General features: G+C 33.7%; 1 protein-coding gene across 1 annotated transcript in view; it reads right to left on the bottom strand.

Annotated features, from left to right (window-relative positions):
- Positions 1–19,141, bottom strand: part of GRIK2 (glutamate ionotropic receptor kainate type subunit 2) — a 790,978-nt gene that overhangs the window by 39,499 nt on the left and 732,338 nt on the right. The window contains exon 14 of the mRNA XM_027855426.1: positions 5,591–5,816. Within this exon, the coding sequence (XP_027711227.1) occupies positions 5,591–5,816 (226 nt within the window). The remainder of the gene's footprint in view (positions 1–5,590; positions 5,817–19,141) is intronic.

The following is a 19,141-nucleotide window of genomic DNA, read 5'->3' as shown; positions in this document are numbered from 1 at the left end:
AATGTAGTGGAATATTATTCTGTTATAAGAAATGAGCAGGTGGGTTTCAGAAAAATCTGAAAAGACTTACATGAACTGAGGCTGAGTGAAGTGAGCAAAACCAGGAAAACATTGTACACAGTAACAGAAACCTTGTATGATGATCTATTATGTTTGATTTAACTCTTCTCAGCAATACAATGATCCAAGACAATTCCAAAATACACATGATGGAAAATGCTATCTACATCCAGAGAAAGAATTACGGAGCCTAAATGCAGATCGAAGCATACTATTTTCACTTTTGGGGGTTTTTGTGTCTTTTCCATTTTGTTCTGTTTCTTTTTTCACAACATGACTAATGTGGAAATATGTTTCTATGATTGCACATATATAACCTATATCGGGTTGCTTGCTCTCTTGGGAAGGGGAGATGGAAGGCAGGAGGGGAGAAAAAATTTGAAATTCAAAATCTTATAAAAAATGAATGTTGAAAAAAAGTATTTTTTTAGTAATATTTACCTCATTTTTCAGTCCTTTTTTTTCCCCTTGAATTTTTCCCATGAAAGGAAAGAAGAGTAAAACTACACTAAACCAGAACAAAATAGCAGCCACCAGGCTGGATGTGTTTTTGCATGCTGTGGCTTTCCTGCCAGCACATGGCCTGCTGGGCTTTCCTGCCCTACTCCACAAAGTGGTACACATAATCAGCATTGGAGATGGAAAGAATAAATAGGCTTTTAACACTGGCAATCAGAAAGAGGGGAAGAAATGTTGCAGAAAACATCATTAGGTAGCAATGTTCTCTTTTCTGATAAAATAGATTATTGCCTATGGTGAAGCAAAGAAAAAGTACTTCAATGGATTCTACTTTTTAAATACTCCTTAATGAAAACTGCTGGGAATTGCCATTTTCCTCTCTCCAACCTGATATTTTTTTCTGTCCTTCTTTCGAAATGTAAGGTAATGCAAAGTTCAGTTAACTCATTACGAGTCAGATCACATATGTCTTTGACAAACTACCAACATAGCGAATGTCTTATTTTTAAAAGGTGGGAAAAGATCCTTATAGGTTTTAAACTCTAGAAGGAATTTAATGTTGCACAAACATAATTAAACTAGCTGATGTTTACCCAACATTTACCTTTATGGTGTTTGTTGCTGATTACTCCACTAAGGTATTTTGGTGTAAACAGAACCTCCCTAATTAAATAGCTTGCCTCTGACACATTCAGTTTTCCAGCACCACAGCAGTGAGACACACTCCCATTGATGAATTGTGATGACATATAAACTAAATGAATCACACAGGAAAAATTACACTACATAACTAAACAGTGGCAGCCAAAGTACACTTTGACTTTACTAATAAGCCAATGGATAAGGATAAAAAGTGAACATTTTTGTTGATTTTGATGGCAGTATATTTTTATTTTCCTTTCCAAAATAGTCATCATATTTTCAAGAAGCCTTCTCTTCTTAGCCCTATAGACACACAATGTGCTTCAGGAGAAAGAGCACTGAGTTTCAAGACAGAGCATTTGAATTAAGACTCTCAGCTCCTCTACATCCTATCTGTGTGACCTTGGACAAGTCACTTCTATCTAGGCCTCAGTTTCTTCATTTGTAAAATTGGGTGGGGGAGTATAATCGATAATTTCTAAAATTTCTTCTAGTTCTAGATCTATGAATCTAAGACTTCACAACATGGACATTACACCAAAGCAGAGTTCCTCTCTTTTCCAATATTGGCAAAGTCTGAGAGTTTCATTCCAACCTATTCAGAAGTGGCATTTGTGGGACTCAATATTCCAGGAACTTGTTCCCACCTTGCCATCATCCAGACTGGTACAGCAAATTAATCTTTGATGAGGGAGAGGAGGATGTGATACTAGGATATGTTTTGTCATGATTTACAATCTTTATTTGGTCAATTTTAGATAGATGATTTGGGAAATATTTTAATATAATTTTACTATGTAACCATTTAAGAAAGATGTGGATTTCAAACCTCCCTACTTCCCTATACCTGGAAAAGTCATAGTGGTAAAGCAGGAATGGTGTGGCATTTAGAGACAGTGCACCTGGTTCTGAATCCTAGTACTGTCACTTAATACTTGAATGGTTTTGGGCAAATCACTTAACCTCTGTCAGCCTTAGTTTTTATATCTCTAAAATTAGGACGTTGGATTAGGAAATAGTTAATTTCCTTCCCAGTTTTAAATATGTTGTCCTATAGTTTTTAAAAGAAAAGATACAGATGATTGAATTTACTGAGTATAATTGGGTGGAGTATGCTGACAGAATATTTGGCAGGTGTAGATTATTCTGTTTGCCTAAAATTGTTTTCTTTTGTTTTTTGGAGGGCTTGGGGGTGGGGAATCAAGTGTCTCATCTTCAACTACTATAGAACTGCATGGTATTGTGCTTATTAATGGCACAGCCAAATATAAATAATTCATGAAGTCATATTTTTAGCAGAAGTATGAAATAGCAGATCATAAATTATTGCCTGAAACCTTTTTCTCTGCAGTGAAGTCTTTAATTTAAGGGAGTGGAGTGTGAAATACCTTTTTCTAGATCACACTTCTTTGATGAAATTTTATGAATACAAACTGCTTTCAAAATGTGCCTATTCCAAATAATGTTTTAATTGTGTTCTATGTTATGAATGAATAAATATAAAAATTTATTCATTCAAAGTCTTGTCTTTAATGTTTATAAGTTAAATTTGAGGAAAATAATTACATTGGAATGGAAGAATAAAAAAAAAAACTCAATATCCATCTCATTGTGCAAATGACCAAGACAGTGATACCTTTGAATTCAAATTATTCTGTCCATATATATTCCCTTTTAAATTTATGTTGAAAACAGAAAAGTAATAGGTACATAAAATATATTCCCTTCTGAAATAAAAATCAATATACTGGGCATGTATTTGTTGTTAAGATGAAGAGGAAAATGTCATTATAATACACATTGTGGTTTGTAGAGCTTTTGGTACTGAAAGTATATAGGAATGAAACGAAAACAATCATCCTGAAATAACACCAGGTGAAAGTCTCAGGATTTTATTTTGATCTTTTGAATTTATATGAGTATATGTTGATCTCTTCTATTAAAGTCCCAGGAAGCTCAACCAGCAGGTTTTGAGCCCCACTCACATACAAAATCATATTTATAATAGTAAACAGTACACTTTTTTAAGTTCATTAGTTAAAATAAAATACAACCATGAAACTTAAATATAAACAATTCTATCTAGAAGCAGTCACAGAGCCAAAAGGTATATTTCTCAAAGTTATTTCATATTTGTTTATGAATCTGAAGTTGCTCAAATCTTGTCAAATATTGTAATAAAATTCATAATTATATAGTGCCTTCAGGTTTTCAGTGTTTTGTTCATGGCAACTCTGTGAGATAAGAAATGAAACTACTTATATACCCATTTTGCATAAGTCATAATTTGTCTAGCATGATATAACTAATAAATACCTAAGGTAAGTATCTGAACTTAGGTCTCTGGATTCCCAAATTCTGTTTTACAGGATCATGCTATATTACTTTATCGTCATGAGAGATGTTAATAACTTTGCTTTCTCTAAACAGGTACCAAGAATTGTCCAGGTTCAAAAAACTTTACCTTACAATCTGCTTTAAGATCTTGCCTGTCAACCCAAGGATATATTTAGAATTAGGTTACAGGAAGTCTTCAATTTATAGAATAGAGTGACTATTGAAAAATATATATGCAAAGTTAAGCTTTATAGAGTATTATTTTCCCAACCACAAGTATTATAAATATAATGTATCTCATTGGAAAATATTATCCAGTAGTCTAAGCAGAAACCTTTTCTCTGTGTGTGTGTGTGCGCGCGTGTGTGTGTGTGTGAAAAAAGGAGTTTATATGTGACATGCTCATACTGTAGTATTCCAACCACAATATGACCACTCAGAGTTAGATCCTTAGTATCAAATAGTAACATAATTTTTAAAAGGGGTTGGAGTGGGGAAGGGGGCAATGGGGGTGCTTCATTTGAGGATAGTTCCAGGAATTACTGATTTCTTTTTACCAAGACTTGCCATAAGACTCATCGTATTGGTACTAGTGTTGGTACAAATCTTTGAAGTGTATAACCTTAAGGATTTAGGAAATGTATAATCTTAAGGATTTAGGAACAACCAAGTAGTTCCAAACTCTCAAGGTCTGAAACAGGTAACATTCTTATAGGGTTTACTCAAAATGAGGAACGTCTATAGTATACTCTTGTTTTATCTGAAGAACTAGCAATGGACTCACATTTTTGAGGTATAAAATGCATATTACTCTCAGCTAAGCAAAGGTCAACATAACCAAATTCTTATTTATTTTTTTAAGGCAATTGGGGTTAAGTGACTTGCCCAGGGTCACACAGCTAGTAAGTGTTAAGTGTTTGGTCTGAGGTCAGATTTGAACTCAGGTGCTTCTGACTTCAGGGCCAGTGCTCTATCTACTGCGCCACCTAGCTGCCCCCTAATTTCTTATTTAAATCAATTTGTACCCTGTATATGTTTATTTATTGATTGACCTTGACATGACAGTCCATTTGCTTCTTCTCTCTTTGGGTATGTGGTGCAGGCCTACTAAGATTTAGAACCTAAGATCTTCCCATGACTTTCAGCAAGGCAGGATTAGTCTGTGACTAATTTCTTTTAAAAGTATCATTCCCTTTTTATAAATTAAGGAAACTTGCTCTAGCTCTAAATCTCCAACAATACAAACATATTAGTCTCTTCCATCTCTAGCCTTACTTAACTAGTTTATAAGATTTTGACTCTAAGTAAATTTAAATTTTATGCTGTTAGATTTTTTTCAATAGAAATTCATGAATAGAAATGTCCTTGGAGACCATCTAGATCTCTCCTTTTTATGGATAAGAAAGATAAGCTTCAAAGAGATAAAGTGATTTGCTCACACAAGAAGGAAAGAAAGAACAAAGGAATAAAGGAAAGAAGGAAGGAAGACCTTATTAAATACTTACTATGTCCTGGGCACTGTACTAAGTACTTTAAAAAACATCATTACATATAATTCTCACAACAACTCTCGTAGAGTGGTTCTAATACTGAAACAAAATGAGATTTTGTGACTTGCCCAGGGTCATAAAACTACTAAGTGTCTAAGGCTGGATTTGAACTCAGGTCTTCCTGACTCCAAGCCTAGTGTTTTATTCACTGTATTACCTAGTTACCTCAGCTAGTTAGTACTGGAACTGGGACAAGATCATAAGTCTCCCAACTCAATATTCTTAAATTTACTCTATATATAGTAAATGGTAGATAAAATTATTTTAAAATGGGCTAGTTGTTAAGAAGGAAGTAGGTAATAAGAATATACTATATTTATGTGCATATTTACTACCTGTATTATGATTCATTCTCTATTTCCACATAATCATTCAAATTTAAACATGCAAATGTTGCCCTGTTTCTAATCACTCCAAGAGCAAAGCACACTGCTGAGGTCAAACAGAAAATCCTTAATGCCATATGGAATCATAATTTTTTCCATCCTCTTGCTGCAGCTAAGATTAATGAACAAAGTACAAATAGCTGACATGTAACCTACCCATGGGAGTGCCAACGCCATAACCTTTGGAGTCTATAAGGCCTCCAATCTGTGTCAGGTTACAGTTCCGCTGTGTGACAAACTCAATGGTTGTTGACTCCATTAGGAAGGCATAATCAGAGGTGAGTACACGCTGGATACCTTCTTCATTACTTTTGACAAGCACTGACTGCCTCCTGCTACTCATAAAGGCCCACATTTTGTCATAAGTGGAGATTTTTGATTTCTGCAACAAAAAAAGAAGAAAAGACATTTTTTTCTAATAATATACAAGATTAAAAGTCCTGGTTCATACTTGATATATGAAAGTTGTAACTGGAATTGCTATAAATATAATTGCATTATATAGTTTATGTTTAAATATATACATGTATGTATCAGATATGTATATATACACATATAGTATGAGTGGATATCATTGTATGTAACCTTTTATAAACCACTCTTATCAATGTATCATTTTATTCCCCAAAATTCTATGGTCTAATAAACTTTATATGATATAATCTGATATTATTGCTTAGAAGGTAGCAATAGTAAAATGAGAAATATAAAACAAAATTAGTAGAGTGATATGTATATGTAGTCTTTAAGGCAATACTTCACCTGTTATTCTTAACCTTCACTTTCTGCTTTCTTTAACTTTGGGAGAGAAAATGGGCCCAGAGCAGCACTGTAGGACTTTCTTCAACAAAAGTGGCTCTTACAGCAACTGTCACTTTAACCCCCAAAGAGACAAATACTTCTATGTATATATGAAAGAGGCTAAGGGTATTTGTTCCAAATAAGTGTGAATTTACATCACCACTAAGGTACATTCTACTCATTGTTAAGTGTATTTCCATTTGCCATGTGACAACAGGAAATCTTTCATTTGGGCTTTTTAAATAACTACAACAGTCAGGACAAATAAAACAAAATATTTTTATATTTTACAAACAAAGCTCAAGGATGCTTTATCAGGGTTTCACTGCTGAAGTGGAAGAAGAGGTTATCATCAGAATGCACTGATAAAACATGCATTTGAAAAGATTAGTTCATTTCTACCCACTGAAGGCTGATTTGAAAATTATTATCCTTGACAACATGTCACAGCCATATAACGAAAAAAAACCACACCAGACCTGTATTAATAGGAATGATGATACTGTATTCAAAAGTGCAAGCCTTTATTTTCTCTCATATGAAATTATATGCAATATACTGGTAAGTTAGACATACTTTCATTTTTTGCAAATTTCATTCATAAATATGAAATTGCCATTATATTCACTAAAAGTTAGGAGGAAAATGGTGCTAAAAAGGATGTTGTGATGATAGTATAAAAATTAATGATGTACTATCTCATCAAAAAAATTACATACACAGACAATACTTCTAAAACAAAAGAAGGCTCATAGATATTGTAAATGTAAATATATTCTCCAAAGAAGCACCAAAGCATATAGAAACATAAGGGTTCATAGTTTGAAAGAAGGCAATGAAAGCATCTACACTAAGATGACTACAATGACAGATGTTAACCTACGTGGAGGCATGCCAGCTTCCTCTAGAAAAGAAACAGTCTTACAGATGGAAAAAAATTAAAGGAAATGACTCAGGATATGATGGAATTTAGATCTAAATCATTAAAACAGTTAATAAGAAATGGTCTATATTTATTTATCTACCTGAATAAGTGGAATATTGAGAGACAAAAGCAAAGAATAATTTAACTTCATTTTCAAGGCTAAATAACATATCTGGATTATTTTTCATGCTTCTAGAAAAGTCAAGGATGATATTTAGAATTAAATCCTAGTAGAATGAAGAGACAGTGATACGGGTTGAGAATAGCAATAGAAGGCTTTAGCTGTATTTTATCCATATTGAGGAGGATTTGCAATCAGATTCAAAACACTATCATAAGTGATTGAGATTTTATTTGTCCGTTAAGGTTTGCTTTGTTTTAAATATAGTTACTTACCAGAATTGGTAAGTTGAAACCAGATCATCCAATAAAGAATGGTTTGATATTCAAAGTGGTATTACAGTATTATATATCTACATAATTAATATTGTCATGGAAGGGGGAAATGTAATTTTTGTTACTTGGGTTCAGTACTAATACCCAGAATAAAGATTAAAAGTGGGTGGGACAAAGTATTATTTGAATTATATACATAATTGCCTCTAAACTCTGCTTCCTTTTAGCTGTAAAATTGTGGCCTTCCAGTAATCCTCCTTATATCTTGTAAAAGTCTGTTGTAGTTGTTTTTACTTTTATGACATGCTACATGTCAACACTGGTCATGATTACAGGCAAAAATACTAAGCAATAATCTAAAAAACAGGTATATTTGCTTCAAAGGTAAGATGGCTGGTATCAGTAGAATAAATGGATGGTATGATACTAAATTAAGGACAGAAGACAACACCATCATCAATGGAAAAATCAAATATGTTCCCAAAGAAATGGGATATAAAATGATGACATAGAGAAAGAAAAATGATTTCTCTAAATAAACGAGTGAAAAGAAAAGATCTTCTATCTGTTCATTTGAGATTATGTTTATACATCAACATAACATTTTATCCAAACCAAATTAATTTACTTTAAGTTCAATTCAAAGAAAAATACCATTGGTTGAATGAACTAGGTACCTAACAGAGTAAGCATTTGCTAAGAAAAGGATCATTTAGGAGGTTATCTTTGGAGCAATTTATATTTATAGAATTAACATTATCAGTAGCAAATACAACCATGGAAAATGACTGTGGAACCAGTACGCATAAGAAAGTTAAAGAGAACTATTCATTCTAAATGTCAAGGCATGAATATTCTTAAATTACAGCTAGATAATACCAAAGCACAGTGCAGTAGTAAAATCTTATGGATTATACCCAATATTAAGAAATTTACCACAGTTTTAAGAAAAATATACCAAATCAGGTAGACCATTATGTAGAAAGGTACATCAGTTTGGAATCCATTAAAAAAATAAAAGTAGATGTTTTATTATCTCCTTTTATCATCAAAAACATCTTTCCTGGATGTTGTTTACATATAATCCAAAGAATCTGTATGGGTACTCTTGCCACAGATGTAAATCACACAACTAATCCATGCCTAATCATCCACTGTGACTCTTGAATATATTCATAAATGGTGTCATTATGTAAATATCATAACTATTAGACCAAAGACACAGTAAGCATCAGATTCTTCATTTTTCCTTTGCTTGAGAAGGAAGTTGAATTTGTGTTTGTTTAGGAAAACACGCAGAATGTTCCTGACACTTTGTCATTAAAGGATACCTTTATCAAAGATGCTTATTTCAAATACAATTGAAAACCCATAAACATTAAGGGATGTTTGACACTAGTATCTTTTAAAATGTTATTCCTTTGAAAGAAATCAATATATAGGAGTATCTTTCTCTGCCTTACAAGATTTTAAGTGATATGTGCTGTGTTACTGCCTCTTCACTGGCAAAAGGGAAATACTGAATTTATTTTCATACAAAATCATTGAATGTCTTTCTCACAATAAAAATCTCACCTTCCTCAGATCTCCTTTAGCAATTACAACACTAATTTAAGCACTTCGTCATATAGTGCCTTACTATATTATTCAATTATCCCATGTATGCCCTATTTTCCCAACAAGATTGCAAGCTCCTTGATGATAGAAAATTTTTTAATACTTCTGTACACTTCCCTCTAATTCTACCCCTCCAACACCCAACACCAAGTGATCTTATAATGATTCAGAATTCTTATGTCAAGACCTTTTCTCCACTTTCTACAGAAGCATAAATTTGTAGATTCTCCTAAGTACACTTATTTGGCAAGTTTTCTCAAAGACTTTCCATAAAAAATATTAGTGGGAGTCAGATACCTTCAGTTCAAAAGGAGATCAAAGGAGGGTGAAATGGTCTGGGTATATCTCTTCTAGTCTTTATGACATACAGGAGTATTAGAGAAAAGTGGGAACATGCAGCTTGACACAGTGGAAGAAGCTGTAGTCTGGAACCAAAGGACTTTAGGTTCATATCCCACCTCTTTTGGTTACTACCTATATGATTTTGAGCAAGTCACAATCTCCTTAGATCTCAGTTTCTTCTGCAAAATGAGACGATTGAACAAGATGGCTCTTCCATATCTAGATCCCAAGAGCCTTAAAATACCTTCTTTCCTAAAAATGGGATTGTACTGTAAGGAAGAAATTATGCCCAAGAGCAGATATAGGACCTGGATACTTAACATAGATTATGCTTTCTCTGACTTTGGTCCATATAGAAAGCACCATGGGGACACAGATGGGGAGGTGAATGAAGTATATAGGTAATGACAAATTCCCCTAACAAAGTAAAATTCAAAGCCAGAATTCAAGGATCTGTGATTTTGTCAGTTTGTGATACTCCCTCAGCCTTCACAGATCATAATCGTGCCACAATTTAGACATAATATTTTAAGAGTTGTTATGTCCAAAGGGTTCACACTGTGGCTGAGATGGACCTTTCCAAAGTTTGGTTGGCAGGTCCTTGGACAACAGACATACAGTAGGTCACAGGTCCATAGTTCTGAAGCTTGGTAGGACTCTCATGAATCCTGGATCACTACAATAATGGCACTAAAGTAAAACTTCAGTGGAAACTGTATAAATTTCCATTACTGAAAGCCAGTTACATGCTGACAGAAGACACTGAACAAAGTTCTATTTATCTGAATGTTCTAATGCATGCTAAATATTTATGTACAGTATGTGTGTATATAGATAGATAGACAGTTGTGACTATCTTTTCAAACATTTCAAGATTTTTTTAACTATGATGACTATTTGGCCTGATTGCTAGAATACATCCTCACCCCAGATCCCAAGAAGTATATTAGAGGTGCTAGAGAAGCAATGTGGAATCAGAAGACCTAGATTTAAATCTGAACGTGTTACTTTGTTGCATGTTGATCAGTAGTTTTTCAATTGCGCCCAACTCTTTGTGACCTCATTTGAGGTTTTGTTGGCAAAGATACTGGAATGATTTGCCATTTCCTTCTCTAGCTAGTTCATTTACAGATAAGGAAATTGAGACAAACAGGATTAAGTGACTTGCTCAGGGTCGCACAGCTAGTAAGTATCTGAAGTCGGATTTGAACTTTGGAAAACGAGTCTTCTTGACCCCAGTCCTATCCACTGCACAGCTTAGCTGCCCTAAGCTTGCTCTTAATGCCTGTGCAAATGGAGGAAAGTCAATTAAGCCTCTCTAAGTCACAACTTCATTTGCAAAGTGCAAGAGTTGGACTAAATGGTCTTTAAGATCCAGGCTAGCTCTAGCTCCTATAATTCCTCTCAGCATAAACAGATACCTAGGTATGTTGTTCAGGGCTGTGAAATCATATTTTCATTTTAAAACCCTGCAGGTAGGTATAGAGACACATAGAAAGGACAGTTCAGGGCTTATTATATCATAGTCACTATTTGGCCCTGAAAATACAGTTAGGAAGACAAGTTCAAGTCCAGACCTGTTGAACACTAGGCAAGTTACTTAACTTCTGTTTGCCTCAATTTTTTCATCTATAAAACGAGGACAATGTTAGCAACCCCAACTCCCAAAGTTTTGTACGGATAAAATGAGATATTTGTAAAGCATTTTGCAAACATTAAAGAATGATATAAATATTAGCTATTATTATTATTATTATTCATGTTATTAAAGAATATGGAGATCTTGAAAATTACCTGGTATAATACCATCATTATACAAAAAACAGATAAAGCAACATGTTCAAGGTGACATAGTAGAACAATATGGTCTAAAATTGGGTATCAATTTCCTATCAAGTGCTCTTTATATAATGACACATTGATTCTATCGCCCTTTTTTTTCCTCAACTGTTTCTCAGTTTCCCCCACATGCTGGAAGAAAGATGCATTTATATAAAATGAAAGAAAATGTATTTAAAACTAATGTAGAAATCATCAATTAAGTGACTCTGAAACTGAATTTGAAATTAATATAAGGTTAATGCTTAGTATGAAGCCTAAAAGAAAAATTTGGGATTAATTTTTTTAGCCAATTATGGATATTCAAGTGGCCAGAATTCTTGGACACTAAGAAACAGGCTCTGTTTTTAAAACATACAAAAGTCTCTGGAGTAAAAGAGAATAATTTCTTTAGGTCTCTCCTTGACTGAATAAACTACTTAGCATCAAAGATTTTCCTATTCTCTCATTCCAGGCTTATCTAAAGCACCTGCTGATCTGTAATTGGATTTCCTAAGTAGAGCTACATGCCAGGAAGCAAAAGCCCTATGCAAAAGCCCTATGCCTTAGTTAGTCCTAAGGCATAGTACACCTCCCACTGTAAATTAATAAACTCACACACTATTTTACAATACAATCTCCTGTGAGTATGGAGAGCGTGAACCAGTTCATCTGGGAATAGAAACTCCTAGCTACAGTCTTTTGCTTTCTAATTTTTTATGTCTTCTTTAAATAAGAATAACAATACTATTGACCAAAAAAAAAAAGTCCAAATACCTAGTCACCCTTTTGTTAAGTTTACGTTTTTTAAGTTTTTTGCTAAGTTGATTTAGATACACATGGTACCACCCTATAAATTCTCCTGCCTCTAAGTTCTCATTGTGAAATGAATATTCACGAAGGAAGTAAAAAATATAAAAATAATAATAAACTGCTAACATTTATACAGCACTTTAAAAATTATAAATTCTTTTCAATATATTATCTTATTTGATTCTCACAAGCCTTTGAGGTAGATACTAATATTATGCCCACTTGACAGATGAGGAAACTGAGACTAAGAGAAGTTAAGTAATTTGCCCAGGGTCATACAGTTAGTAAATTTCTGAGGCAGGATTTAAGCTCAAATCCAACAATATTCACTGAGTCACAGAGCTGCCTTCCTAAATGAGATGATCAATATATAAAAGTACTACTCCATTTCTTTAACTGGACACTGAGGATACATTGGAGTCTTATGAGCTATACCAGTTTAGCATCACGTTTTCACAGGTCTACCAAGCGGAAAAGGCTTTCACTTTGTTTTTGGCAAGACCCTAAGCACATGTTCTCTGAGGATTCACATAGCTAAGGATAGAGAGGCTCACCACCAGTAGTCAGGCAAATATATCATTTGTATGTGTGTTGGGGGTGGGGGGTGTTCTATAAAAGTGTTATAATAATTCTATCAAAAAACCCACTGTTTTCTAGACTTTACCTTTTTTGCCACACTAGATACCACAGCAGCTTCCCTTTAATTCTCCTTTCCTCCTCATTCATTTCTGTTCCCTCAACTTTCTTATTTCATGTAATTGATATTCCACTGACTCAGGATGTTGATGTCTGGGAATATTTAGTTCATCAGATTGCTGAGCCTGGTAAACTCTCATGTAAACCAGCTGATTGAATTTCTGCTGCATCAGCATCAAACCAATCAAAACCGTTCATATAGAACTCTCTCCTTTGTAATGGCAGTTTTCATGGCCCATAGAGCAGAAATGAAGAAAGGTAGGAAAGGTGTTGCTGTCAAGAAGAGAGTTACAAGCAATAAGAAATGCAGTACATGGAAAATGATTTTTTTCTCATGTGACAGATATGCTTACCTTCTTTGATTTCAGGAAACATAATTCAAATTAAATATTTAAAAGTCTTCAAAGGAACAGCTAATAAATGGATATGGTATTAACCTATCTGCTAACCCAACAGAACTTTACATTAATTTTTTTAACACAGAAATGAGTTGAGACTTTGTACCCTTCAATTCACTAGAGCATTTAAGCAAACTTCCTTATCTTTTAAATGATTTTTTTTTGGTAGGAAAGAGGAAGAGGACTTAGAAGAACAATGCAATTATGTATAGAGTATTAAAATTAAATGCAGACCTTGAGGTCACATTTTCCCTTTGTGAGATAACCTTTAGGAAAGCAATTTACAAACTTTAAAGCATCACATAAATATAATGATGATGATGATGTAAAGTTATTTAAACTCTCTAAGACTCACTTTCTTCCCCCATAAAGTGGGGATAAAAATGTCTTTTATACCAACCTTAAGGTTGTTACGAGGCTTAAGTGAAACTATAATGTATATGTATTTATTTATAATATATATGCACATATTTGTATACCTATTATGTATTCTATAAACATGTATATAAAGCATTTTGTAAACTTTAAACATTATATAAATGAAAGTTATTAAATCTTATTGTTTTCATCTTTTTGATGGAGTCCAGACAAAGATAGTCCTGAAGGAAACCACTATCCTGCAATTATCTTTTAAAATTCAATGCTCTATGGAATACATTGTTGTTCAGTCATGTCTGACTGTTCATGGGTACAGGGTTTTCTTGTCAAAGATACTGGAGTGGTTTGCCGTTTCCTTCTCCAGTGAATTAAAGCAAACACAGGTTAAAAACTCTATCCACTGAGCCACTTAGCTTTCTCCATGGAATACACAGGTGACCAAAATAACTGACTGTTGTAGTTGAACAAAGTTATTTGGATGAAACCGCTGTAGAATAACTGAAGGCATCACTGGCACAACTTCAGTAGCAGACAGAATGATAAAGATCTCTCTCATATCTCTCTCATTCTCTTCCTACTCAGTTTTGATATCCTCTGCAAGGACTATACTTTGAAAACTTTTTGTCCCATCTAGTTTGGTTGCTGTTGTTGTTCAGTCATTTTCAATGATGTCCAACTCTTTGTGACCCCATTAGGGGTATTCTTGGCAAGAATACTGGAGTGTTTCACCATTTCCTTCTCTAGCTAGATGAGCAACTAAGGCAAATAGGGTTAAGGGACTTGCCCAAGGTCACACACCTAGTGTCTGTGGCCAGATTTGAATCCACGAACACGAGTCTTCCTGAATCTAGGCCCTGTGTGTTATCCAGTATATCAGCTAGCTTCCTATATCTAGTTTGGAGATTATGAATATTTGATATGGTGACTGACATCTATTAAAATGCTATTCTTAAGTTTTTAACTGACAAATGATATATTCACATTATCATGGTTGACAGTTTAGTCTGTGAAAAAATGGCTACCCTTCTGTGGTTTCTGGTGGTAATTTCCCGACATTGAATTGCCATCATAATCCCCTTTCATTTCTACAAATTCTTATTACAGACACTTGTTTCATGTTTGTCATCATATTATTAGAAAATCCAATGGCACTGGCTATTACCAACTTTTGCTATTTTCCTGACCTTTTTTAAATAGAGACCTCAGGATGATGTGCCTGGGGATTCATTATGTGAGAATACTTTCCAAAATTCTTATGGTGCATTTCATACTTCCAAAAATGTACACTAAGTAGTACTGTGTATGTATGCAATTGTTCCATTCCATTTTGATTTCAGGATGTCAGGAGTTATAGCTATTCAGACAAACTCTTTAATATAGTTATGCTTGATGTGTCATTCCTGGAGAGACCAAGATACTCATATATATTACCTGCATATCAAATGGTTCAAAGAAATTGTAACTTTGCTTGTTGTAGAGTAAGAATTCTACACTATTTAATTCTAACTGACATTTTGATAACATTAGAGAAAAATTCCATGAAATGAAGGTGCTGTTATGTGTACATATATAGGTATATATGTATATATATATACGTATATACATTCATACATGTTCATCACATGACTAAATGATGTTTTGATTTGATTTCTTCTTTGATATTCATGCTTAGTTCTATTTAGGGACACACCATTATGATATTAAACTATCTTCCTGAAAAATGTCATATTTCATACCAATTGTTTGAGACATTATCTGATATATTTTTAAATTGCAAACAATTCTCCATGTGGACATAAAATACTCCAGTGTTCTTTCTATGTTTGGGTTTATTTCATGTGGTGGAGTACATGAATAAGCCGTGAGTAGAGATTTAAGTCAAAAGCTCTGTGATTATTCACAAAAATATTTTAAATGTTATTGGCAGTTTAATTATGGCATTTTATGTTGAACTATTACCAAATCAATAACAAGTTGCTCTTCACAACCCTGAAACTTTTGGAACACGCCATTTTTTCTCGTCATCAAAAATAGTACTTTTCACATAATTATCCTCAGTTGTTTTTAGGGATACAATATGTGTAAACTTTGTTTAAAGCATACAAACATACATGAGTATGCTGGAGAAAGGTCATACCAGCTTGCAAGAGCCAGTTGTTAAATTTTAGTGGTATACCTCAGACATTAGCAAATGATAAAAATCAGGGCCTGATTTATTGTTCTGTGGATTGTCTAAAATTAAGAAACTAATGAAAAATGTTAATAATGTAAATTAAACTTAAATGCGTAGTACACTTTCTTCTGATATCCAGTTGTTAACATTTACTAGTAAACCTCTACAAATGTATAATTAACCAATATTTGAAGGTATTCTCCTATTTTGTTGGAGTTCTCATATTTTGGAAATAAATATGTGATGCCTTATCATAATATAGGTGGGATTAGACTTATGCCCAAGAGAATGTTGAAAAAATTAATTACCACTGCAAAGTGGTTAATAATTATAGATTGCATGTGGTTCTGACACTTTCTAGCTTTGTAGTGAAGCTAAAAGTATCAGTTATCTTCCTTGACATAATTGCTCCATCCTTCATTATGGAAAAGAATGTTTTTTGTTTGATCCAACCCGTGTTTTTATTATATCAAGTCTCTTGCAACTGCATCCTTCTTCTCCAAGGATTCTCTCTTCTGATTTCCTTTTTTCTTAAGACTGTCATAAAACACTTTTGATGGATGTTGATTTGTTAATTTGTTCTTTGCTTTGCTTCGATTCCTCATATCACTGTAACTTTTTGACTTCAGGTTTTAATAATTCATTAAAGGAATCAAGAATTTCATCTATGTATACATATGCTTATATAGTCATATATATATATGCATATGTATATATATTCACAAACACATACCTGTTTTTTAATTTTTACACTTCTTTTTTGTTCCTTTAATTGGGTAACATAGCAGTCAAGTTTTCTCCAGAATGTACCAGCTAGATATTGATATAATCTTACTATATCTTTCCGCAGATCTTTGATAACTCTCTCAAGATACTTTTCTCAGGGTGCAAATTGATACTTGTCATTTAAGGGTATTCCTCAAAAGCTCCACCTTTCCCTCTATGGTTCTTATTGTGGCAACCAATGTAGCAGACTCTGCTGAGTCCAAGTCCAGGAATGTTTTTATACTTTTTTTCCAACACTATGGGAGAATGCATTTGTTAATGATGGTTCTATCAGGTGCTGGTTTTTAAAGTCACTGTTGTAGTATGATATATCTGCTAAAAGGACTCATGTTATCCAATAAAAACGGGCTTTTCAGCATTCTAGTCTAATTCTAGTCACCTCCAATAAAAATAATCTGAGATGGTGGATGTCTGTTTTGTTATTATATATAATTTGTTGAGTTTGCACTAAGTGAAGATTTTCAAAGGGTCTTCAACTTTTCCTTCTTCTGATTTTAATAGCTCACCTGTTCCATCTAATTGGGAGACATTTAAAAGGGTTTTTGTTTCTGTTACTGCTTTATGCTGGTCAGCAATATGTTTTCCATGTATTAGAGTCAAGGGTACCATTGACAGAAAACAATATGAAGCCTTTTCCTATTGTTGTTGAGATCTATTTGCAGTTTTATGATATTATTATATAGTATTGATGCATAATTAAAATAAGTAAGTCTTCAGTCTATTTCATGTTTACTTAATGGACTGCCCAATTTAGTGAACAGTGCCATAATCTAGTAGGTATATTGCATATTCTAGCAGGTGCTATATCGGGTATTTCTGACTTGTTCTGATATATCTTGCTTTCTTGGTATCACATACAAAGGAGCTCCATTGTCCTCTATGTAAAAATAATCATTACAACTCTTTTTAGTAGAACTAGCCTACAACTTACCTCACTTATTTCCTATATTCATAAGGGCACTTTAATCACCCTGGTTGTGGTGCAGTGTCCCACTAATCAGCATTTCAGGGTTCCTGCCAGGGTATCAGAGTTGCCATTGCAATCTTAGGGCAGACAGAATCCCTGTTGTACAGCATCCTAGCTGCCATTTCCTGACTTTTCTACTGTCCCTCCCTTATGACATGGAGTGGATAGCTTTCAGACATAGTGTTTTTGTTGTTATTATCATATTGTAATTATTGTTGTCATTAGCCATTATTATTATAAGACTTTGGAAAACCTCATTACATACATCGTGGGGACCTAATGAAATCATATGTGTAAAGCACTCTGCAAACCTTAAAGCCCAATAAAATGCTATTTTATTATTGTTGTTATTATAAAGTAAGGGTAGTACTTTTCACACTATACGAGGTTTATTCATTTTATTAAAATTATACAAATATAATTTCATTGGCTTTTAAAAGAATGTCCTCTGAACAAGTTATTTTAAAGAAATGAATAAATTCATCACCCCTCCTCATTCTGTTTGCTCTAATACAAATTAGAATTTCAAAGTCAGCTTGAGGACACTCCAGTTTCTTTTATATTAAGAGCATCCCCACCTCCTAAAGTAGCAAGACAATAATTGTCATAATATTTGTATTATCTCTTGAGGATGGAGCTAAGATTTAAGCTTTAAAGATGATGGCCAGAAGGAAAGTTTATTTAAATCTGTTTAATGAAGATTTTCAAACATAAGTCTTATTTTAAATAGACCAGTCACACAACATCAGCAGCCACAAGAAAATTGTTCATGCAACATTTTGCAATATCATTGTTATATACAATATTGGAATTAATTCCATTGCTACTATGATTGGAAAAAAACTACCTCATTAGGCAGTTTCTAAGACTTAAATCACTATCACAACGAAATAGCCTAATCAAGACCTTAGCATAGATTTAAAAATAAATCTCAATAACCAGTTTCTCTACCCTCCCATCACAACTTAATGCACTGTATCTTCAGAAATAAACATTTCCATAATCCTTTATAATCCACAAGACCTGAAGAAATTAACTGAAATTCAACTTGTATATTGCACCCAATAAAAAGGTCCAACACTAATCTCTGACCATTCTTCAAAGCTCTCAGAGAAAATTTGGTAGCAGGATGGCAGTTCCTTACATTATTTCTTTCCAATCCATCCCAGACCACCAATTCTTCTACTAAAGCTACCTCAAATATTTGCTGATAACCAGTCATAACAATATTTTTATCTCTTCATGAAAAATGTTACACTTATTAAACTCTAATGTGTCATTTGAGTGAAGCCCACACTAGCAAAGGGAATTTGGCTCTGGTTTACGTTTTAATTTTTTTTATTAGAGAAAATAAATTATCAACAATACTGGAACATATGTGCTAGGTAAGACCAGCTGAGCCCCTCTCTGGAATCATCTGACCTTGGGCACAGGAAATTAGAGTTAATTCAGGAAAACAGGACTGAAGCCATATGTGGTTCATAGAAAAGGTGGAGCTGAGGCTAGGGAAGTGATCTGAGCAGCAGTCTGTTGTTAACAAACCTGTCATCCCTTGGAATAACTTTGGCAGTTCTATCTCAAAGCCTCTGCAGTGTCT

This window comes from Vombatus ursinus, unplaced genomic scaffold, assembly GCF_900497805.2.
Source record: "Vombatus ursinus unplaced genomic scaffold, bare-nosed wombat genome assembly UNPS02000582.1, whole genome shotgun sequence".
Taxonomy (NCBI): domain Eukaryota; kingdom Metazoa; phylum Chordata; class Mammalia; order Diprotodontia; family Vombatidae; genus Vombatus; species Vombatus ursinus.
The sequence above is the reverse complement of the archived record's forward strand: the minus strand, read 5'-3'. Positions and strand labels throughout refer to the sequence as shown.